We start from the raw sequence: 25,702 nt of genomic DNA on the forward strand, positions 1-25,702 counted from the left end.
ACACATCTGTATGTAAATATAGATGTGTATATAGATTTAGATGTATAGATTGTTGGCATTCTGACATTTTGTTGTCACTGCATATTCCTACATGCTAAAGTAGCTGTTCAGTCCAGTGCCTGTCTGTCTGATATTCCAACTTGTGATTTAAAGGGAAATAGGGAGCAGAGAAATATATGCACATATAAAATGAATACAAAACACCCTGTAGATAAAAAATCAGGAACAGAGTACAGTTTCTATAAAGACTGAGAGCTTTATACTCCCAAAATGTACACAAAATTGGTATCATTACTTGCTTTCACATGTGTCACTTGGCTCCAGTGCAGTATAAACAGTGAGGACACCATAACAAAGCGCTGCTCACAGCTACAATTGACCTTTGGGGTTCTGATCTCTTAATGTGTTTCTCTGTGTTGGTGCTGATAAAGCCTTCCTTCGCCTCTGTCCAAATCTATAAAGCTTTTCCCAAAGATGCTGGTAATGCGGAGTGGGAGACACAAATATCCTCTCCATTCCATGGTCACAACCTCAGCCTCTGCCATCGATAGCTCTAATAGGTGTTTAGAAGGCCTTGTATGTGCCTCCATTTGACAGCTTGTTGACAGTTCAACATGTCATTCGGAGAAAATGGTTTGTGGCCGGACAGGCGGAGCAGAGTTTTTAATGAAATCCCCCGAGGAGATTCAGAATGCATGTAGATTTACATGATCCATCTATGCCTGAAACAGAGGGTAAGTAAACAAGTCCAAATCCTCATAAAAACACCCCACCTATTATGTTGCAAAGATCGACGGGCAGTCCAAAAAGCTACTGATACATTTTGATCACTGTTCAGCAAAGTTATTGACCCCATCTTTGAGACAATACTTTTTCAATCCTGCACTCTGGCTTTACTTCACTGACAAAAAAGGCCACGATCCATTTCAATATATTTGCAGGTACACGTCAGACTATGCTGATGTTAAAAACAAATAACATCCCTTCCTGACAAAAACTAAAAACTTCTTCAGTAACTTCTTTAAAAAGACAGATGAAAGCAGGTTCCCATATGTGTGAATTAGCGATCACCACTGTTGGGGGACATTTGTGCTGGGAATTTGATCAGGTTTAGTCTTGGTTGGACTGCACATGGAATGCAATGCCTGAGATTTGATGACTAGAACATCTGTCAACTATTCTTTTAGATATTACTGTATGATTAGACTTTTTGTGGTATTCTAATTTCAAGTACTGAGATCTTATTATACTCACAAAAGCGAACTGTCTCCTACTTGGATGGATTCATGGTTTAATGTTTATTCATTATGTGTGATGAACATCACGGGTGAATTACATTTGTTTAGTCGGAAAAAACTGGGATTCACACTGTAATATTTGTCACTTCCAGTCTTAGCCCTGCCTTTTACACCAGGCTTCGGCTGCGTACATCTGCTGGCCAGAAAAGCTCTCCAACGAGGTTTAATGCAACCAATAAGATTATTTCAGCTTGCATAGCAGCTTTGTCTCTGAAAAATGTTTGTATTGCTAAAACCCCAATCTGCCTACAAGTCCTGGTTCATGTGTGGCCGTAACTCCCCAGACTAGGGTTTTGGTCGCGGCATCTTTGCCTACTAGTAGTGTGGAACACATGCCTGGCACGACCAGTGCCATGGGGGGAATGGCACACAGCTGGTTTGATTGGACTCTGGCCTTAATCGCTCATGTCTCTGCCATCAGCGCTCAAGGAGCAGTCACACTCATGTTAACTGTGCTCATACAAGGGAAACTGATTGGAGCCTTCTAGATTCATTCCCAATCAAATACTGAATCACGCTCAGACAGATAAAAGGCTGCTGTTGCTTTGTGTGATGGATATCAATGTCTAACGAGAAAGCTTGGGCTCGGCATTCAATGAGCTACTTAGGGTCTCAATTCTCAGACAAATGAAGGGGTCTATTTTCAGAGACCTTATTGTTGGGTGCAAAATGGTGGGTGACAGTCCATGTGCCAAGATAAATACATGTCCTCCTGTAGAAATACCATTAGCCATGCATAGTTTAATCCTAAACACTCTTGAGAAGGGCTGCAACATGACATCGCAGGGGTCTGAAAGGTCGATGCTGAGCATCTCTGCTGAGAGCAGAGTAGACTGCTCATCAAAACAGAGTCCTCTTTGTAAATGGACAAACAGAAGATGATTAGCATATGTTTGCCAGATTTGCTGTCAAATAGCTTTATAGTAGTAGTTATGTTTGTCATTCTGATCCCTTTTGTCAAAAAGACAGTCAAATGGAAATACTTTAAGGTATACCATATGCACTGATTACATTCAGTTCAGTCCAGCTCAGTTTTATTTAAATAGGACCCATTCATAAGACACTTAATATAGAAAGGTGAGGACCTTACACTATTTTATTGTATACCATTATAAAGAGAAATCCAACAAATCAAGATATTCCTTTGAGTAAGCCCTCTAGTGACAGGAGGAAGAAAAGAAAAAACTCACCTTTACGAGGACGAAACGCCCATCAAATCTAGGCTCAGAGAGGGCGACTATCTGCTTCCACCGGTTGGGGTGAGGCTGAAGGAGAGAGCACGGGACCACAGATAGCAATCAGACAAACACATAGGAGAATAATGAACTCTGGGAAAGTTGGTGAGGTCACTCCCTGCAGATTCTTAACCTGTAGCTTAAGATAAAACTCATACTACAAGAAAAAGAAGTCACAAAGTTAGTGACATGCACTGGTGGCATATACATGTATGGAGAGAGATAAAGAGAGGACAGTGGTACAGTGGTGCTTAGTGCATCTTGGGAAGTCCCCCAAGAGCCCATGCCTATAGCAGCATAATGGAGGAATGGTTTAGGGTCACCTGAGCCAAAACTAATTTATCAAAGGGATCGTTTTGAGCCTAATCCTGGAAGTAGAGAGGATGTCTGCCTCTCAAGCCTAAACTGGGAGCTGAGTTCACAGTAGAGGAATGAGTAATTCAGCTTACTAAGATGACAACAAAAAAGTTCTGCCTGAACATGAGAAGCAGTAAGTGACAACGAGCAGCTGATGTCATGTTGAACACACTTAATGTTCTGCTCAACCGACGAGAGAGAGAACTGCAGTAATAAATTGGTTGACCATTGCTGATAAGCTTAACAGCAAAAGTCGCATCCAAACATCTGAATGATGGCATTAATGGTTGTTTAAAAGCAGAATAATGAAGTGATGACAACAGTATTGTGTTTCCTCTTTCTCCTGAGGGGAACATCTGCTAGCCCTTTAAGGGTTGGTCAATTTCCGCCCGAAATTTCTACTGAGATTTACAGAAAGTAAATTGAATGCTGTTCTTGAACTGTTTGGAGTACATGCATGGTTGGGGTCTCATTTGAAAGCTGACAACCTGAATTTTCACCCAGTGCAGTCAGAATTACTCTAGGTGCTACTGGCACAGAGTTATGTATGTTGGAACACACTGAATTAGGATGAATTTTTTTTCTCGCCTACATTTTTTCCCTAATAAAACACCTGAAAATCAGTGTGGCAGCACTGCAACAGCTTGAAAACACAATATTGCAAAAGCCTGGGGTCTTACATAGTTCAGGTCAAAATTTCAGAGCAATACTACAAGAAATGAGTGTTTCACACATGTATTTGTACTGATATGCTCCGCCCCTGTCAATGTTGGATACACTCTTTATACACTGTGCACACTCTCTACAGAATGGTATAAATTCCTTTTCACTCCATTTTCCACTTCATTTTCATTCCAAAAACTCATAAAGAACTCAAAAAATCACTTCAGATAGGCTTCAGTGTCGATCACACACACAGATTGAGAGGAATACAGAGAAACAGCAGGTGGAGCCCGGAGCTCACGAATGAAATATCATATAAAGCCGCTGGCAGAGGCGGGATTTATAGGCAAGCCATTCAGCAAGCTCATTGGCTACCAGGCCTGTCAATCTAACGTTTCCTCCGGCGTGATTTGCTGAGAAACAAGTCAATCAAGTGATGTAATCGATATCTGTCAGACTCGGCCATGGTTGGCTAAATCGCCGAAGTAGGCGGAAACGAGTCACCTGATTGGTTGAAGTTCGGTTTGAAGCGGTCGAGAAGCCTCCAGTATCCATTTTGAATCGCGAACAAAGAAAATAGGACCGTGTATGATAAAGTTATAATAGAAAGATGCAGTGAATATGAAACGCACAGCGCCACCACGCGCCGCGTGCACGCGCACGGAGCCGATCGTTTTCTGGATTTTTTACCTATTTCGAGACATGTTTTGGCCAAAGTATTATACTGGATTGTTTCCTCTGGATGGCTAAGCTTGGGTTCTGGCCGGTTTTTGTGGATTATCTTCTTTTATGACCAGAAACGAGCGTCCAAACTGCGTCGACAGGTGAGCTGTGCACGTTTACTTGACTTGTTGTTTGTTGGATAAATGTGTTTATATTACCCGCTGTGGTAATCACATCTGAAAGTGGTTTATACCGGCGGATTCATGAGAATCTCAGCTTTCTATGTGTGTATAGTGTTTGTATAATCGTGTTTGCAGTGTCCTTCTATTTAAAAAAAAGCGTATACCGATAAAAAACGGCCCGCCCGCGGGCCGCCGTACTTTAACGTGCTAGTGGAGGAAAATAGTGACTAGACTGACTAGCCTCCAGGACATCAGCAAAGAAGTACTACTGTCATCAGAACACCGTAATTGCAAACCAAAAAAAAGAGAAGGCCTCAGCCTCATTTCAGCATAATTGTGTCTGTATTTTTAAAAAAAAATACAGCTTTTCACGCATGCACACGCAGATATAGCCAGCCATGCACAAACACCCATATATGAAAGCATACGCACAAAGAGAGCCCTCTTAATCTTTCTGAAGCACACATGTGCATGCTCATGCACACTTGTTCGCAAAAATACACAACAACAAGCACATATGCAGTGCACAAACACAAAGCAAATGCACTCACAAAGTAGATGAGCTCCAGTCTGTGTCGAATCGAAAGCATCTGCAAAGCCAGTTCCTCTCGGCCGTGGAGGCGTGCATCAGCCGGCAGAAGCGCCTGCTCGGTGTCCCAGGGTGGCTCGCGTAACACTTGGCCTGCTCCCTAGCCACTGCCTGGATCAGAAAGGCCCACTGCTATCATCCGGGCGCTGGCAGCAGCAATGCTAGGCTTAGAATGACAAATTGGTTAGAGGGAGTGAGTGACGGGAGCAGGCCAAGAAATATACTTTGAAGACGGAAATGCATTCCGGGTTTCGACAAGCACGCCACATTATATGGTCAAGTGTACAAGTCTGAAACCCGCCATGTGGATTGATCCAGATCCCAAAGACACTTAAATGAGGCGAAGCGCTCTCATCAAGACAATGCCAAAGTATTTATCTTAGAAAGTCACCCAAAATATGACTGGATTAGAGAGCTTTTCAGCATGCAGTCTCTGGTCTCGTGGCCTCAATTTGTATCAGACTGCCCCTCCTCTCCAAAGTATCTGAGTAATAACAATTTTGTAGTATGGGCTCATGCTGTAGATACGGCTAGTGTTGTAACATTCACGAAATTCTAAAAATACACATATAATTATATTCAGCTTAATCCAGGGGGACCTTGCTCCTTGCCGTATAAATCAGCAAATTTGCATAACTCAATCAAGATAATTATAGAAATAATCAGCAAAAATTCATGTTGTTTTTATAATACCATGCTAATATGATTCTCACTGATGAATTATTGATTCAGAATGTATTACTTAATCCGCTATTTCAACAAACGAATCATTTCCAAATGATTTTTCCCTATCACGACTACAACTACTGTATTTACAACCAGTAAATAGTGCTCTCTCTCTCTTTATCATTTGGTAGAAACCAAGTGAAACATACCAGTGAACAAATACTGTTTAATACATGTTCTTTCTGTTTAGTATCTAGGTAGAACTTGGATCTCAGTAGGAGTGTACACAAAGTATGTAAGTCAGATATAATAAAATTGATCAAATTGCACTCTTTACTCAGGTAAAAATGAGTTGCAAATAGGAACAACGCGTGACCCACTTTTCAAAGACATCGTTGGCGTACGAATGATCCATAAATGTGGATTTGTTTGAGGCCCTAAATATGGTGAATGCGTGGCATGTTTGGCATTTAGTAGCAGCTCTGTTGCTCAATTTAAAACTGTCTGAGCTTGTGAAATTTAACTGCGTCCCTTTTCTGTAGGTATAAGGCTTCTGAAAACAAAATCTCCTGATGCGAAGTCACAGCAGCATTCCATAGGCAATAAAAACAATATTAAGCTGCCACGGTGTATTTCAGATTATCAGCACACCCATGAGGAACGAAATCCTGCTCTACTTAATCCACAGCTATATTGCATTTATAAAAACAATCCACGGTACCAGAGACTGTTCAAAATCACAGAGACATGAAAAAAAACATTCTTCAGTGAATGAGGAACAGTAATAGGGTGGCTAGTGATTGGCTGGTTAATGCTGGAGGTGCACTGGCTCCTCAGTCTACCCGAGGAGAATACAATGTACGGGAGATTTTTGCATAAAACATATTCAAACATGAAATAGTGAATTTAATTAAATTCAATAGCCTCTGCAGTTTAAATTTGATTTGAGTGTATAAAGGATAGTCCAACTTATTTCAGCATTACCACAGTTTTCTGTCCTGTTCATTTGAAAACTTTGCCTCCCTTTAATTTGCTAGCATGTGGTCCTGCTGTATTAACCAAGAGTTTGTTATAAACACACCAGATTTGTAGGTTGTAATTACAATGTTTTCCTGCAGGCTTGTTGGCACCTTGGTCAAAGGCAAGCTCCTGTGTGCCTGTAGGACTCCCCCTCATGTAAATTAGGCCCCCTTTCCTTGCCAAAGCAATCATGACATTGCACTGGTGCAATGCTAGCTCTGCAAATAAGCCATGTCAGAGGCACACACACAAGGCACCGGATGTAACCCTCTTGAATTCCCTCTCTCAGCAAACTGCAGAGCCATACCAGTTGGCATCTCCAGAATTTGGTTTGAGGTTGCAGAGTATTTTACTTTTGTTGTCAAATTGCTTTGCAAATGAGGCCCACCCTGGCACAATTTCAAAGAGCTTGTGCTATATGTGCAGCTTCCTTCAGGCGCTAGTTTCTGAACCTTCATCATTCTGTATGCATATGCACAGTACTGCACTAAGCTCACATGGAAGACTAGATAAACATGCCAAGCTGGGAGGAAGATGGAAGGCAGTATGCCTATGTGTTGTCAGCCTGTCTGTATGTTGATTCTGTGTTGCTCAGCTTGAGTGACATGGTCTATCTAATAACATGGCAGGTAGACAGTATGAAAGCCTCGTAGCTTTCTACCCATTAAAATGATATTCAGTCATTTTTTGATGGGCTTTTTTTTGCCCGAAACCACGCCTCATAATGATTCAAGGTTCGATTGCCATTCACGGTGAGATGTTGTATTGCTTGAAGCCACATCAGAATAATTGTTTTGATATGTTCCGTTTTTGCCTTGGCAATGACATTAATAGGAGGTGATTGTACAATGAGGATAAAGAACAGTTTTTGAGGTATGTTGACTTAATTTGAGCCACGGCTCCCCTGGCTCACAATTATACATTTTTAGTCTGGGCATCACGGTACAGGGAAAGCTTTGCGATACAAGTGTTGCACATATTGCGTGTCTCTTTGATTGCATGTCCAAGTCAGCCACTAAATAATAATAATGTAGGGATTGAAACATTGAAAACTTGCCCAAGGCTCAGAAATTGCTAATGAACAGCAGCAGGGTGCAGTTGGGGTTGCAGTGGGGAATAAAAGCATCTGAAACCTTCCTTCGTGTTTCAGAGGCAAACAATCTATGGCCGCTTTCTCTCTGTGCCAAACATCTGTGTCATTGCCTCAAAACGGAGGGGACATTAAATGTTCAATTTGCCCTGTGAAAAACGATACAGGAGTCCATGAAAACATTTTGGGGGGATAAAATAAATACTCCTCTACGTGACATAAAAGCATTAATCAAACTTCAGCACCAGGCATTTTTCTTAAATCTTGCATAACACTTGCAGACTGGTAAGGAGTCTGAGCGTGATCTTCTCCATCACAATATTACAAATATGTGTTTTATGCTCGTTACATTCTCTTCTTCCACTGCCTGTCAAGAACTATTCTCACACTGCAGAGAAGGAGCAAGCAGGGGGAAATCCATTGAGAGGGGTAGAGACAGAAAGCAAGAAAAAGAGAATATATTTGGTGCTATGTGCTGCAGATCAAAAACATGGCAGTCACATGATCAAAGGCATTTGATAATCCTTGAACTACATTGCTTCTTTAATCCTAGTGAGAGAACTATATCTTATTGGGAGGGTGGGGGTGGGGAGGTGAAACAATGTCAGGGTGGCAAACAGGCAGAAGAGCTGTAACTAGCTGGTAGAAATGCAGTTTACTAAATGTAGCACAGTAGTTTTGGTAGAGCTGACGAAGACGACAGTATAAAGCCTCCTTCTGTGGAGGCTGAGCTGATGGGACTAGAAAGACAAATGTGCCACAAGTCCCTGTCTACTGAATAGTGCTCTTGTTTGTTTGGTGGGGCTTGTTGGGTAGCTTGGCTTGTTGAATGTGACTAGACTGCTATATACTACATCTGGCACATAGAAAGAGAGCGCAAGCGACACAGGGCTTGTGCTAACACTTCTTCCAAGCAAGTTGGCTTCCTGGTTAGTTCTACATCATGGTGAAGATTCGTCCAAATATGTATTACACAGCGCATAATTAAGACTTGGACAATTTGCGGGTTGTAATGGCTCTTGAGTGAGAGTGACAATTATGCAGGCGAAAAACCTAAGGCACCGCGGAAATGATTCTTACAAAATCAGCATGTCTCCAAGAAATTAGATGAAGAAACATCATGTTACAGTTATCTTTCCGTTTCCTCTGAAAATAGTTTTCGTCGTGCAGCATAGCATCGTTCACTATGGGCCTCATCAAATTACAATAACCACCCCCAAGCACCCTGAAAAGACAAAAACGTCAATATGTGGTGTAATCCAAAGCCCTCGGTTGCAGGATTTGTCAATAGTATTTCTTTATCAGTTGCAAAAAAATCCCAGACCAATGGTGAGTTGAAAAATGACAGCTGTATTCCCTTCCAGTTTTTTCGACTCATGATTTCCCTCCTGATTACGTTGTCTTGTGTGTCTCCTGTAAGTAGCTGCTATGAAACACTCATCATTAATAATTACCTTTCAGAAGAGTTGGGCTTTGTGTCAAAAGGTGAAAAGCGGTGTTTTGCGCCACTTAAACAATAAAATAAGATTGCAATAAATGAACAAAAACAGCAACAAAAAAAAAAAGCAGCAGTGATTGCTGCCACAGAAGATCTTCCAGTACGCTGTCGTGCACGCATGTTTGAGCCGGAAAAAGAAAGACATTTAGATCATGTGTGGTTGTTGCCGAGCTTGAACAGTCCTCTTTATTTAACTGTACCAAGCACCAAGTCTAAGCAGAGTCCTAAAAACACATTATGTTTTTATTAGTTAATATTTCTTCTTTTTCATTGTTTGTGCTTTCAAATTAAAGTAGGTGTTCAATATGAAATACATGCTCTGTTGTTTCCTTGCAATTTTAAACCACCTTCAACTAAGAGTTCCAGAAGACATCCCATTTTCTGCTGAATAATTTTTGCACATTTGGCATCTGATTTTGTACAGATATTTTTTTCTGTTTGTCTGTGAGCTCCTCCGACGATTCTAGGGTGACTGGAAATAATAAAGCCCGCACTTGAATTCTGTTGAGCGAAGCTTTTTAAACATTTTTTTTAATTCTTCCATTTTCAACGTTCTTGATTCACCTTCAGTGGCATGATCATCTATATAGTATAAAAAAAACACAATTCTCACAATAATTGGTTGCACTATTCTCACCTTTTCATCCATCTCCACTTAAATCACAATATACCGTGCGGTCTATAAGCCACAGTTTTGGAAGTAATGTTTGCACTCAAGATTATTCAGTTTCCCTCACAACAAATATGCAGCAGCAAAATATATTTCATGCTGCTATCCCTGAAGAAAATAATTCATGTTTATTTGTCACATCAATTAAGATATCATGGTTATATTGCCTACTCAATCTGTAGGGAAAATTTTGTCAACTAATTCCATCGTCCCAGTAAGACCCATTTATTCATTTATATTTCATGACTTGGTGTTTACGCTACAGTGAAAGCCTGGCTGTTTTTTTTTTTCTTTCCTTCTCTCTCTCCTCAGTTGGCTCGGCCAGTGAGGTGTTCTCCTTCTATGTTGCAATGAAATATAGATGTTAAGAGTCTGGAGAGTTGAGTGTCTCATCTGTCCTGGTGATACCATAAGGCAGTCATTAATAGTGTCACGGAGCATCAGACATACCACAGGCACATAATTGGATATGAGCACATAACTGAAAGCACCTGCTTGGAAATCAACAGGGCTTTCCCAGGAGGCAGGCCCTCGGTAGATTCCCAAAGAAGTTTGCAGAGCCTGTCCACTTCCCTGCTGGTTTGCTTCACCCATTGCTCTTTTCATTTCTCACCGAGGTCAACTCAAGATGGCTTCTTGTTTTCTTTTTTTTTATGATGCCATTGTGAGTATGCAAATACTTTGGATCTTTGCATAATCACAAGCAGCGGGGCCATCTGTTGTTGGCTTGTTGACTTACCTTGTGTCTGCGTTTTAATGGTGTTTTCTTGTATCTGAGTGATGTATTGGTGTATTAACAATGTGATAATCATTTAACCTCAAAAAATGCAATCAGGCGTGTATGCCAAAGTCTGAACATATGTTCAGTGAAATCTTCTGACAAAGAAGGATTTATAATCTTTGTGGAGGGAGAGGGGGGGGGGGGAAAGGGAAAACTGGAAAACAAAACAAAATTCCGCATTATTCCCACTGACATGATGTGCGATTAGATTACGCTGTCAAGATAAAGATTTAAAAAGTGACCGTCAACAAAAGCTGTGTTCTTGGATTAGTGGACAGCAAAGAGTGGGAGTCACTTAACCCCCCATAAAGATATATTTTCTGAAAATGCTAATAGCAAGGACCAGGAAATAAGCTGCAACTTCTATCACTGAAGATTTGTTGGGTCCAATGAAAACATGTCCCTGATAATGTGTTTTGCTTGTAGAACCTGAACCAGACACCGGAGAAGTCTTTTAACTCACCGCCCCCCATTTGTCCTCATAAGGTAAGCTCAGGCTTGCATGCAGGCAATGGATGAATAATATTATGTGAGAAAATTGTAGATATTTTAAGAATTTAATGTTCCGATTAGGCTTGTTTTTCTGTGTCTATTTGCATTTGTAAATTAGCTCCACATCATGTCAAGACCCTTGTCATCTTTTAACATATCTGATGTTCCCTTCACCATTTCATCACGAGACTCTGCCAAATGATGTGCAAATGAATCTGTTCATCAGCGACTCAAAAAGAATGATCTTTTCATTTCAAAAACAACAGTTTCATCTGTTTTCTCCTCTTGCTCTCTGCATCCCGTTAATCATTCGAGATTTATTTAACACGAGGCAAGAAGGGCAGATTTATTCGATGCTAATTACTTGTGCACATGCACAGTCAAAACCATCACTTCACTCTGACGGTCTCAAGTCATCTCACCGACTGAAGTAACTCTCTTTTTCCACCCTTACTCCCAGTGCATGCCTCTTGCAAATGTGATAATGTGCTATGCAGTGAAATTCACACAATTTCAGTTCACTTAGCACCAAACGTGTCAGAAATGCCTGTGTCCTTTTCTGGATGAATGGTGGAGAGTGGCTTAGTGCAAGAGTGGACCTTGGTAAAAGGAGCCCAATGGATGGAAGCTGTCTGACAGCCTGTCATCAAGTGTTCAAAGCCTAGCACTGCCCTACATCCCTAATGCACAGCGGGTTGTCCAAAATGACTTTGGTGGCATTAAAATCTGCAGACAGTGGTAGGACAGTAAATAATAACAAAATATGATAGCCCTTCCCTTGATCTGTCAATGGGAAATCACAAGTCAGACATTCAACTGTTGTTCAAATGTCTGTCAGTGGAAATAATACTGCATGTTCTTCACATAGGACCTGAGCCCTTCACATTTCTATTTCTGCTGCTCTTTATGAGAATTACAGTCTCAGATAGGAAGATATAAAACAAGACCACACCTCTGTATCTATAACTCCACAGAGTACATCTGTCTATCTCCTGTTTCTTGCGGCCGCCATATTTCTGTCTCATTATCTCCATCTCTGACTTGCTCTCGTTCTGTTTTTACACAGCTGATCAGGGCTGATGTAATGGGGGAACACCGTGGGTTTGCGGATAGTGTTATTCACGTTTTAGCTGTTAGCAGCGGAACATAATCTCCCTCTAGTCAGCTCACATTAGTCTCCATGATCCGCACCAGCCCAATATGTGCAGCGAATGCAATGGGCCAGCTGGGGTAATTTAGTATGTCAGTCAGCTCAGGAGGCTGGTAAAATGAGTAAATGGCTGGATATGATTTATATGTAAAGAATATTCTGATTATAATGGCTCTCAGAATAGAATATCCTCTGTCTTTTTAAACTTCTCTTCATCTGCATTGTGTGCATCCCCCAGATAGATAGTGAAATGAACAGAGGGCTTTTAAACTGACTACTCTGTGATTATATTAAGAGCGTGAGAGTGAGAGAGCGAGGAAAGAGAAGGGAGGGAGGAGATCGGGTGCCCGAGCACTAAGTATATATAATTGCTTCTTGACACATTGGCCAAATTCTGCAGTGCCAGGATCTGAGCAAAGATGATTAACGGCTGTCCAAGTGGGTGGGCACTGCAGGTCTTTCAGGGCCTTTGGTTTCCATAGTGATCCTAGTCTAAAGGCCATATATTGCATAGTGAATGTCTCAGAGGTCCACACATTGTTAAACTACAATTATAACTCACATCAAGAGCATTGTCTGTCCACTGCAAACTCTCTTTTTCATCCGCCAAGCGTCTTGCTGCCTTTTTCCTTGCTATTTTTTCTCCCTATTTTTCTTAAACGGTCTCCTCTAGCTGGCGAGAAGATTAAGAGTGAAAATCTTGCATTATGTGAATAATTGATGAGTGGGCTCACCTCAGAGCATCATTACAGTACGGCAGTCAGGGTAAGAGGTGAGGGTAAGATCATATTTCTGACACTAGGCTTCAGGCGGTAGAAAATTGTCAGTTTTTCGCAAGGCTTTCTTTTGAATCTACGAATAACAGAATCTCATAGCACAACAGGATAGGAATGAAATAACAACAGAGATGGACACATATGTGCACATTGCTGTTTAAATCTTAGAATCACATTTGTAACACAAATGGTAAACATGATTTTTCTGTGTATTTGACAAACTGTTATTTAGTAGGTAGTTGGTGTTTGAGATGTGTGTGACTGATATAATGTGCTTGCGTCTGTGTGTGTAAGAATGGGTGTGCATGCAAGCATAACTACATGTATGTCTATGTGACCAGTACAATCTAAATAAGTGGCAGATGGAGAGGGCAGGGGATGGGGGTGGGGATCAAGCACCTCTGACAATATGGGGCCTGCACTGCACCTTGTTTCTGCCAGCTTTGAAACTGCTAAGGTAAACTAAAGCCGTGCAACTCCAGAATGGCATTTCACAGTTTTATTTTCCACACATTTCACAGTTTTATTTGCCACAAAAGAGAATCTCTCTAGTGAAATGTCACATAACAATGTGAAAGTTGAGTGATGAACACGCGAGACCGACGCCGTGCTTCTCGAGGCACACTTTATCCCGTGAAGGATGGCACACGAATGTGAGCGCACACACGGTTACAAAAAAAAATCCAAAAGAGATCCTGTGTGCGGCAGCATTTTTAAGTCAAGGAAAGGCCACTGAATAAGCATATCTTAATGATGATTCATTCTGTATAATAAAAGAAAATCCCTCCAGCATCCAAACAAGAGGCTAGTCTTGCAGCAATTAAGCTTAGTTATAGGCATCACGCAGACCGGGTGGTCAGTGAGGCATCTTCCCGAATATGTAGGTCCACATACACGCACGTACACTTTCACTCACTCAACCTCGTTGTTGCTCTCTCACACATACACACACAAACACACGCACACACACTCAATTCATTTGAGGTAAATGTGATCTCAGAAGACAAGCAGCAACAACCCACGGTTCCATCAGGGTGCCTGGGGTTGCATTGGTGGCCATCGTCAAACAAATAATGCTTTGTGACTGAAAAAAAAGACAATCCAAAAGGTCATTTGTGACCTCTGGGACCAGTAGTGTGCAGCATCTGTCACTAGCAAGCACCACATGTCTGTGTCAAATGGCAAAAGGTATGCGGTGCAGCCAGCCTGCCATGTAATAAAGGCAGTAGGCCTATATATACATAGCATCACTGTCACAGCTGCATTGGCAGGGCTCTGCAGTATCCGAGCTTATCCGCAGAACATCCAACATGCCATACTGTATACATGACTGGATGGATAACTTGAAGCTGGTCGCAGCAGCATTATGCAAACACTTAAATATACACACTTTTTAAGGTCACACATGGACTGCTGTATGAATAAATATGACTAAATCCGAATCTATATTCAGATTTTGTGGTAAATCCACTGCAAAAAAACCCTCAAATGCTATTTGATATAATCGTAGGGTATGATTTGCTTCTCAGACACTTTTCTCTTTTTAAAGTATTTTTTTTCACTTTTGAATGGCACATATAGACACTGAAGTGATGCTTTTATTTTGTGCTTGTAATTATAAGTGTTTTTAACTGCATCACAATAAACAATTTCGATGTACACTCTTGTGCAGCACTGCTCCTACAGTCTGTGAGGTTTAGGTAATCTTCAGGGGGATGGCTAACAATGACTGGGCTCCATGTTTGATGTTATCTCTGTTGTCACACAATTTCCGCAACAAGGATTAATGGCATCAAAAATTCAGGGGAAATTGATCAGGGAATATATAATCCATGCTTCTTTCTCAGTCAACTTGCGGTGCTCATATATCTGCATCAGACCACACCTCCATGTGGAACAAATCAATAATATTCCATTTCTAACCAAATTCTTCTTTTTGAATGGTGAAATCCAATCTTCACGGACACGCTAACAAATTGGATATCCTGACAGCTGCATTAGAAAAAGAAACAGAAACACAGGGCTGACATGGGTTGCTCTGTAAAAAATATACCATGCATATTGTGCAAAGAAATTGCGTAACTCACAAATTTCATTTGGAATTCTCTCAAAGTGCAAATGAGACAGACTTCAGCAGTATATTTCCCAGATTCCCTCCACTGTGCTCCCTCTCTCTTGCTGGCTGTCCTTTCCTCTCACTTGCCACGGCATATCTCCCCCCCACATCCAGCTAAACCAATCAGGGATTTGAGGGCCTCGCTTCCAATCAATTACCACCCAAATCAGTGCAGAGGCCTTTGATATAGAATCATTTGTCAAATCAGTGCAGATGGCTGGGGGCAGGTACCCTTGTGCCATAGGCCATATCCATGTGGAAATCTCTGCTCAGGGTGGGCTCTCCTGATGCTCCCCAACCTATTAATGGGAAGTCATTGTGTGCTCCAGGACTGCTGCAGTCCAGCTTCTCGGTCCCTTAGATTGCTAATGCTAAAGCATCTTAGCCTGACCAGTGGATAATACCAAACCCCAGAGTCTATGATTCGGGCTATTTTTAAGGCAGGTGAAATGTGATTTTCACACATCCTACTTGAGCTGTTCATATGGATTGTATAAAGACTGCAGGAAGCGTATCCAAGGGGCAGATTTAAAATGCAGAATTATCACATTTGACTGCTCTGACAAAATATACCTTAGTACATGAGTCAGTCCACTGAAGCGAAAAAGCCAGTAATATCCAACAGAAATTCAGATTTTCATCACACATACTACAGTTGTACTCTTGGACATGTTTTTGAACTGAAAGCTCCATATCGTAAATATAAGTCTGGACTAAAGACATACAGATGATGATCCACTCACAAACAATACTGGAGTCTGTAGCAGCAGTAACTTAGGATCGGCTCAACTGAACCTCCGACAGTAAAACCTGAGGAAGCGGTATTGGAAATTATGCACATTATGATTAGTGAAATGGCATTAGAGAAATCTGAATAAACAGACACATATTATAATAAAATCACCATATCAAGCAAAGGCAGATTTGAAATAAATAAACAACGGGTGCAGACAGCAGAGTGGCAAATGTACGACAAAATGAAGAGAATGAAAACAACAGTGCCAGCTTGCACCATTTACTATGATAATTCATTACGAGTTACTGTCCTGGATTTATTTATTTATTCATTTTGCTCTGAACACTGCTATTTGTTATAATTATATAAATAAAAATATGTATTTTATCAAATAAATCTGTATTTATATAAAAATTATACAGATATATTCAAATTATCTAATGGAAGCCATTTTGCAACGCACAGAAAAAGAACACACTCGGAAATGAATGGCATTAGTATATCTCAAATATAGAAATATTACTGTAGCTGTCTACAAAACATATTTTGTTATAATAGTGTGAATTTTTTTTACTTAACCAAGGACAACACAATGCAGAGATTTGTGTATTTTCTTCTAAATGAGTGAAGAACTTCACAGAGGCCACAAACCAGTGCAGCAAAAGTCAGTAAACCCTCCATTAGTGAGCTTCTATTCTTTTCATTTTCAGTATCTTGTACGTCCATCTTTATTTCTGGAGACAGATTCCATCCATCTTTACTTCAACTACACACCATTAAACTCTTGTGACTGCACCTAGTGCCACAATTGTATTGACAAAATCTGTTCACAGACATTTGGACAGACAAAGAGACAAACATATTACACATGTCAAGGTGCTTAAAAATTCCTCAGTGGTAGTTTGTGCCACTGTAGGATCACATTTTGCCGCAATGACACACACACACACACACACACACACACACACACACACACACACACACACACACACACACACACACACACACACACAAACTTGCCAAGTGAAAACAATCCCAGCTATGCTATTGCGGCTAGTCAAAATTGAGAAAGCTGTTGAATTCACAGGCTCTTTTATAACCTAGACCATGCAGTTGGCCTTAATTGTAAATTGCATATGTAATCCTGGGAGCTTCAGTAAAAAGCAACTGGACTTCTCTTTTTATCCAAGAGGCTTCTTCAGTTCTAACGACTTGAAGTGCAGAAGCCTCTTGCATGAGAGGTGAAATGTCTTGAAGAAGCTAAAAGAGAAGTTCAGTTGCTTCTCCCTGAAGCCCTTAAGATTACCATGACCTGGATGACTGAGAGTCTACACAGAAATACACATGTAGTCACTTTGGTTGAGGTGATCACAAGTACACTGAGTTTTTTTTTTGCAGTTTGGAGCTTGATCTGATCCAAACCGATCCAAACTGTTTTCAAATATACATAAGATTAAATACATTATATTTAAAATCAGAGCTTTTATTGCAAGATGATGCAATATTGGTTGATTTAACAATTTAGTGATATTGCATAGAGGTGTAATAGGTGTTGTGGTATATTGTAACAACAACACTGCAACAACAACCTGGCCTGAATGCTGTCACATAATTGTTTGCCATTAGACGGAAACTTTGTGGATTTTCTTGCGTAACGACTTAATGACTAAACCATTCAGGCTTCATTAGTTTACACTCTGCTGCAAACTAAATTGTCTCGGTGATTGATCTCAAAAGTTAAAGCAAACAGAACTTGTGTCCTCAGGTGATCTGGCTTGTCAGAACTGGAGTAAAATAATAAATAACGCAACATAAATAAATGTATAAATAAAAACCCTCGAAATCTGAAATGTTTAATTTATAGATGAAGCATTAATCATGAAACGCTCAAGATTCATGGCTACGGTCTAAGTTATAAAAAGGCTTCTTTTAATGATTTTATTCATGAGCAAAGTATTATTCAATGCCTTCATGTTTCAGTGATGTATCTTGGCCTCTTATTTTTTCCTCCCTACCATTATAAATCAGTGCAGTGCCGTGGGATGACACGGATGCCAGCCCTCAGTTCTTTGTGAAAGAATAAGACAAGTTCTCTGTAGTGTTTGATACACATTCTTTTGGAATACGTCTTCAGATCAACGCAGCACAACTGTGTCTCTGGCAGGCAGAACAAAGATCGCCGAAATTAGAAATGAAAAATAAATGTTACAAAAAAAAGAACAAACCTTTGGAGCCCATGACCGTAAGCATAAATGACCCCATTGGTCGTTTTTAGATCTGCAAACACACATTCTACCCGAAGCCGTGTTTTAGCAGCAATCAACATAATCATCAGCAAGCTGCATTAACAGATAGCCTAGTGGGTGCATTGTCTGTTCTCCAATTTCACAATTTGTAGTCATCATCCAAGCAACGCTTTCATTGTAGGTGCTAATCAAGCTGCATTTATAATTCATGTTAATATGTCATGTGTTTTCTTGGATGTCATCGCCTATTTGTTCTATGGAGTAAAAAGATTATTTCAGTTTTGCACATAGTTAAATCAAAAACCCACACATCTGTTGAGGTAACATGTGGCTTGTCAAGAATACCCCACTGCACTGTGAGAGGTGGATCAAAGAGCGTCTTTATTTTTTGCTTTATTCAGTACACTGTCGTTCGCACATCATAGCCATGACTGATCTGACGATAGTGAGCGCCACCTCTCTTTTTTTTTTTGCCAAAGACGCGACTCTTTGTCTTTTTACATATATATATATATATATATATATATATATATATATATCATGATGCAGGTCTCATGAGCTTTGACATGACTTATATTGCTTCAGACGGAAAATAATAAAGAGCAAATGGAATAATAAGAGGAAATTGCAGATTGGAAATGATTACAAACATGCAGGCTCTCTAGGCAAGAACAAGCTGCATCTTTCAGGATATTTTTCTCACCCTTTGCCTTTACATATTTCACACTGGCAGAGTCTTCCGAGATGTAAGTCATACTGAGAGAATTTGACTCTGCATGCTAAAAAGGCATAAATACAGGAGGGGAAAAAAACACAACCAGCAGATGACCTTATTACACTCAGTGTGTACCATGCAGTAGCAATATTGCCTTTATTTGTCATTATTACCACCCGCTATTACTGTGAGTGGGAGGAATATCAATTTGACAAAGAAGGCCTCTGACTAAATGTTAAGGAGCCCCCCTGTCATGTGAGACACATCCCTACTGTTCTGAGTGGGCAGATATGGCTGTGTTTTACTACTTATGGATATTCAATGGAAGAGCACAGAGCGGGCCTTGCTGTAATAAGGCATTTACCAATGCAGAGTAGCACTGTGCGCTGTGAGAACATATGTTAATGCACTTGGCTGCGGCCAGAGAAACAGCAAGAGGTTTGGAAAAAAAAAAAAAAAACACATGGGACGGGCCTCCTGGAGCACACATTTGCCTTCTACAAAGATATTAATATGACTGGTGCTCAGTGGTAGAGGAGGAAAAATTACCCTTGCAGTGAGGGGACGTTTGTTTTGGTGATGGTGATGGACCCCAATTGAGTGAGTCAGGCTGGCAAAAAAGAGGAAGCTTTGCACAAGGCAGCTTCTGAATTACATCGACGGTGCGCTTCTAACTGGCTGCTCTGCCAGGAGAAAAGGAAGATGTGCACGGAGCAAAAGGGGGATATGACGGTGATCCTTGTCTCTGCTTTATCAAGGCTGTGCTTTTGGCTTTGCGAGAAGCATTGTCTGTGTTCCTTCTCAAGAACTGACAGTGAGTACTGTACATAGAAGTCACTATTAGGAAATATAAATGAAAAAATTGCAAAAATTACCTCGCATGTAATTTTACCGCCTTTTTACAATTTGTTGATGACTGCAGCGGGAAAAACATACAGATGTAGAGATTTTATGTGGACAAAGATTTGCTTCTATTTCTGTTTTTGATCTGGAGCCTTAAAAATGTTTGGTTGGATGTGCATTTGGGACCCTCCTACCAATGATTTGGTGCAACCCCAAATGGCAAGTGTTGGTTTTCACATTCATGTGGATTACCTGAGAAAAAGAATATTCATGAACTTGGTACTGGTGTGATCAGAGACGGTGGAAAACGGCGTTCTCCTCTTGAATATTGAGTATGTTGACTGTCAATACAGAATCAGTCAAAGTAATCCTTGTTTTCTGGGTGCAATGGGTATTTCTGTAGTCAAGCTGGGACTTAATTTTTTCTCCCTGTTTATGCAGTTGCCTTCTTTAATTGACCTGCATGTTATTTAGCTCTATTTCCATTTCACTGCAAAAAAAATAGTAAACAAGCTGCCTCGGTGTCATTGGCTTTTACATCCTACACCATTTCTGGGAGTTTTGTCCATAGTAAAGAGCAAATGATGAAAAAGAAATACACAGCACTGAGAAAAACATTCACACCTTTTTGTTTCCCTTGACAGCATTGTTCAGTGCACCGAAAACATACTTATTAGGTGTTAGAAATACAATCAGGACTGTGGTGCTGATACTAAAATGGTAACAATGAGAGCTAGGCTACTGTAACTGCAATATTTCCATTGTACTAAACTTGTATTGCCTTGTTGCAGGAAAAATTCCTTTCCTTTTGTCGCAGCAAAAATAGCTATTATGATGTGTGGTTTTGTCTTGTTATTTGGACTTACACAAAGCAGAAAAATACAGTGATAAGTTCTGAAATTAAGGTTGTAATGCTACTATTTTTTGAGGTAAATCCACATTGAATGATTGTACACACATCCCAGATGCACAAAAATAAAGCATGTTATCAATATGACAAATTTGATCTCTTAAGATTAGAGGGCACATATTACTGGAAGAGCAAATTAAACCTCTAGGAATTGAGACCAATCAACATATCCACAGGGGGGAAAAAAGGCTCTGAGAGACATTTACACAGCATCATCACTTCTTGTTGTGGCCACAGTCATTTGGATTGGTAATTTTTAACAACTGCAAAATCCCTATGCCTGTGATAATATGTGAAGAATGACAGTGAATACATTTGATAAACCCAGATGACTGTCGCTGAAGGACACTACAGCTATCAGCTGTTTCAACTGAAGACAGAAGATACTCCCCCTTTTCAGGAGATCACTTCCATGGATGTTTTTGGAATCATTAATCGGTATCATCGCCGTACTTCTTGTTTGACAGTGAATGGCAATGATTCAGGCTCTCTGCTTCAATCGCGAGCTTGTGATTCAGCATGTCATTGCACATCACAATCCACGGACAATGCCTCAGCCAGTCTCAATGAAGCAAACTGTCAGACGTTTCAATGGAAGAGAGATCAAATGAACAATTCACCATACCAGGGAATCTTGATAAACTGAAGTTTTGACACATCGCTGTGGCTTTCCATTCTCTTTCCCTTCTCAACAGCACGCTTAATGACCATTTTATTACATGCACGTCCCTATTACTGCAGCTTCCTCCTCCAGACAGTGAGTCAAGCCGTTGTGAATCACTATGCAGGCAGACAGGGCTGAGCGGTTCAGTTACTGGCCAGCTGAGTATCTAGGCGCTACAGATGTGTTATCAGCATCTACAGCATGTCTAATTTTATCTAAATCAAATGCTGTACAAGCTATTTTTGTGCATTATTATTATTCTGCTGCATGCATTATCACCAGTGAAAGCAGTATTAGTAAAAACAAACAAACAAAAACTTTAAAATAGACATAAGCATAATGTAGAAGCTTTAGACACATGTGATCATTAAAACTGAATGTCTGCCGAGTGCACATATCAGTACCTGTCTTATAAATCCCCGTTTAAGATGAAGATGATCCAAATGTTAATTTAACTCCTTGGATCTATCCCACCTGGCATCAGCATCAGGGGGTGCTGTTGAAGTTGATGGGGTAATGTGGAGTAGAATGCTTCCTTGGCACAATTAGGTCCATAAATATCAAGCATTCTTCAAGCAAGAGCACAGTAAACATACACATTTAAAGCCACAACTGTGCTGCAGCCTCGTGCCACCAGAGACTACTGGTATAGCTAGCATGATATTTTGCAGCAACAACATTGTGGATGATATTTTGGCACACTAGAACGCAGTGTTTTTTTTTTTTTCTGAAACTGTCTTTCTCTCTGTGGTTTTGGTTTGTGTTGGAACCAGCAGCTACATTTCATCTGGACAACACGTCCTCATGTCTTCTGGTAAATAATGTTGCATTTACAATTCAGAGACTGTCAGTTGCAAATGTCTAGATGTTGTTATGCATTAGTCAGATTATCATCATCCATTGTGACAGCTACAGCTGACATCTATTACCAAGGAAGAGGAGAATTAAGTCAAGTCACGCTACAGTAGGTGGAATGAGTTAATCAGAGTGACTGTGGAAAGGACAGTCGCATACATGCGCCCGGTCAATGGCTGTCTGCTTTCTTTTACAAAGAAAACACTAAGTATGACTGTTGAGGCATGTTTTATTTCACCCTCACTAACAAAGCAGCTTTAAATGTCAACGGCAACAGGAGCAAGCTGACGGCCGCTTAAGTATCTGTAAAACTACATCAGCATAACAGGATAATGCCAATTTCTGCCAATGTGGCCAATGCAGCCATGAGAGACAAAGATATGGGAATCTTTATTGTTTCTGGTAACCTTTGTAGTCATGGCTCTGTTGTGTATTGTAAGAATAAAAGCAATATCGCTGTGTGTGTGTGTGTAAGGTAAACTCAAAGCAAAAACCTTCATGCTAAAATGTTAGCCAAGGTGAACATATCTAGGGTGTAACTCTGAGTGGTAGAAGAGGGCAAGGTATTATCTCTGCAAAGCAATGAAAAATTGATATTGTGGGAAACAAATGGAGGCTTGACTGAGAGCAGAAAAATGCCTTACGACTGCCAGTGCTTGGTATATTTATGATAGTCTTGCTTCTATAAATACAGCTAGCATTATTGCTGACCAGGTGCAACCTTTCAGTCTGTTTTGTCGAGGGGAGTTTTCGAGCCAGATAATGTGTCATTGTCTCGAGATGGTTTCAGGAAATTACTTTACTTTACTCCAGTGGTCTGTACAGTCCCAAGATCACAGCCTAATAAAACACTTTGGCGATGAGGTGAAGTGGGATGTTCACAGCATTTGCGCCACTGAAAAACTGCAAAAACTCTCCTGTCAAGTCAGTGGAGATCAAAATTTGAATGTAACATCTCTGGCACCTTGTTGAATCAATGCTTCAAAAAAAATAAATAAATAAAAAAAATCTCGCAGTTCTGAGGGCCGGGAGAGTGTCCTACATGGTATTACTTAGGTGTACCTAATAAAATTGTCAATGAATGTATTTACAATACTGGTAAAGGACTTCACTTCAGTCAGAGACCTCCGGCTGAAATATTCATTCCCTTCCTTGGCTTCTTAGCATAGGCACCATGACATCCTAAATTTGCATAGTAGTAAAGATCAATGTAGCTCTTGGAGGCTGGTGTGACACTTATTCAAAACAGCTTCCCTTTTTTTCCTAGTGTAGTCTGGAGCAAAAGGGGGTGAGCAGGCAGTGAGTGATGTGGATAAAGAAAGCCAGACACTTCCTCAGTCGTAGTCAACCTCAAAGAGCATTTTGTCATGTATCTTCACTTGGTAAAGTACCTGCAACCCTCTTCACATCACAACTGAATCAAGGTCTGTTTCACACTATTTGATGCTGTTTGATGTCAGTTGAGATGTGAAAAAAGTAATAGCTGAGTAAAAAAAAAAAAAAAAAAAAAAAACATCTTCTGTAAAACTTGCATAGCATTTTTTTTTCCTTCTTTCTTTCTACATGAGTGATTTTTTGGTGAGTGATAATTATTAAGTTAGATGTCACTGCATTGTAAAGGATGTCCTTCAAGCTGAACCTGATTTCAAGGGACAGCTTGACAAAGCTCACTTTGAATTTGGTTGAAAGCATGTCTAATTGAATTTTGATACGTAATTAAATCAAGCAATAAATCAGCCCAGATCCCACTGCAACCGACAATTCAACACTCCTGAGCACCACAAGCTAATTATGATAAAGTTATTATCTCAGCCAAAGGGAGTTCTCTGAATGGCTCCTTCTGCATCATGTAGAATCTTTTCAACTAGAATGTGCTCAACCTTGAGGAAAGGGCATTTCTCATATCATGGATCCAAAAGATCCCATAAATGTCACTTGCTCGGTTGGTAATGTATCCATGTTGAAACATTGTCCCATTTTAAAGCAGGTGATTACTTAAAGCAGCCATAGCAGCGAAATGTTTTTTGACTCACTCGTACACATAAACCCATTAATGCACCAAGGCAGAAACTATCTGATGTGTTCTAAATCAGCAATTACAGCTGGTGGTAATTTCTGTCAATAATCCGTCGATGTGTAGGAAGTGACTATATTGATTTAACATGGATTTAGAGCATCATCCTCATCATCTGCTTCCTAGTCTCATATGGTTAATCAATTACATCCCCTGCGATTTAAGTGTGCTTTAGATGCCATGCACCGCGCATGTAATCTCATGACATAAGGTATTAAATGGAGTCTAATTATAACTTTGCAGCTATGTGTCATATCATACTCTTTTAATACCTTCCCTAAGAAGACAAATTGGTGTGTCAGGAAAGCAGAGTTCTGCTCCTTGATTCACTGTAACACAAATTTTAGAAGTTCGTTAAAACTGTCATATGATCCTTGTAAATAAATATGCATAAATGAATAAAATGTGTTTTAATGATCAGTCTGCCTGAACATGAGGAACCTTTCACAAATACATAAAGAAGTGAAATGGAAAAAAAAGGCATAATTCTCCAACTCCCTAGACAACCATACTAGATCTGGCTGGTATGGTTTTCATAAATGAATCCTCTGCAACAATTACAGGAATAGCCTCCTTCTGCATAATTTGATGAGCAAAGAGAACATTGATGAACTTTTTTAATTATTATGCCACTTGGGATTCTGACACAAACGCCACAGAAGGGAAGGGGAGGTCCACCACTACAGCTGCGAGGGAGCTTTCTTTTTCTTCCCGTTTCTCTCTTTTCCTCGTCCTACATCCCGTTTTTTAATTCACCTAATTTGTTGGTCCAAATGAAACAGCAAAAGGTTAGAGTGTGGAGTAATTAACAGCAGCTCGCCTAATGAAATCAGGAGGGGCTGGTACACTGGGAAGATCAATACCTCACTAAGAGTGAAGCGAGAGGGGGATTGTCCAGGGGAAACACACACATACAGACCACTTAATAATAACAAGCTGCTGAAAAGGCAACACGTTGTCCACTTGTAAATCAAAACTGGTTCGAACACACGGTTACATTATTGCTGTCTTGTAATTGTGTTCAAGGAAAGTTGCTCCTTGTGCACACTCAAGAAGTTTACAGGATTTACACCGCTCTCTACGGTTTGCTGAGAGGGTTTCCCTTTATTGAATGTCAATAAGTACATCAATACACTTTGGACAACTGAACACCAATGCAGAGGTAAATGGGTATTCTATTTATCTAAGGCTACACTTAAGTATATTGAAGACTTTATTAGCCCCTTTTGATGAGGAGGTGTTTTGTTTTGCAACAGTTTTATCACGCTGTCTAAGACATGCTGCGTTTGCCAGAAATATAAGGGATGTAAAGTTGAACTCTGCTCACTGCTTCTTGGCTCAGACGTTCGTGTCTCTTGTGTCTGCACACATGAGCAGATGGCGTGCACGTCCAAATTTTCCACTGTGCCTATT

The 25,702-nt window shown here is 40.3% G+C and overlaps 1 protein-coding gene across 2 annotated transcripts in view; it reads left to right on the forward strand.

The window, feature by feature from the left end:
• Positions 1-25,702, forward strand: part of pcdh11 (protocadherin 11) — a 128,902-nt gene that overhangs the window by 43,563 nt on the left and 59,637 nt on the right. For both annotated transcript variants that reach the window (XM_051954342.1, XM_022189014.2), the window contains exon 4: positions 11,139-11,198. In XM_051954342.1, coding sequence (XP_051810302.1) covers positions 11,139-11,198 — 60 coding nt within the window. The remainder of the gene's footprint in view (positions 1-11,138; positions 11,199-25,702) is intronic.

This window comes from Acanthochromis polyacanthus, chromosome 10, assembly GCF_021347895.1.
Source record: "Acanthochromis polyacanthus isolate Apoly-LR-REF ecotype Palm Island chromosome 10, KAUST_Apoly_ChrSc, whole genome shotgun sequence".
In the NCBI taxonomy this organism is placed as follows: Eukaryota; Metazoa; Chordata; class Actinopteri; family Pomacentridae; genus Acanthochromis; species Acanthochromis polyacanthus.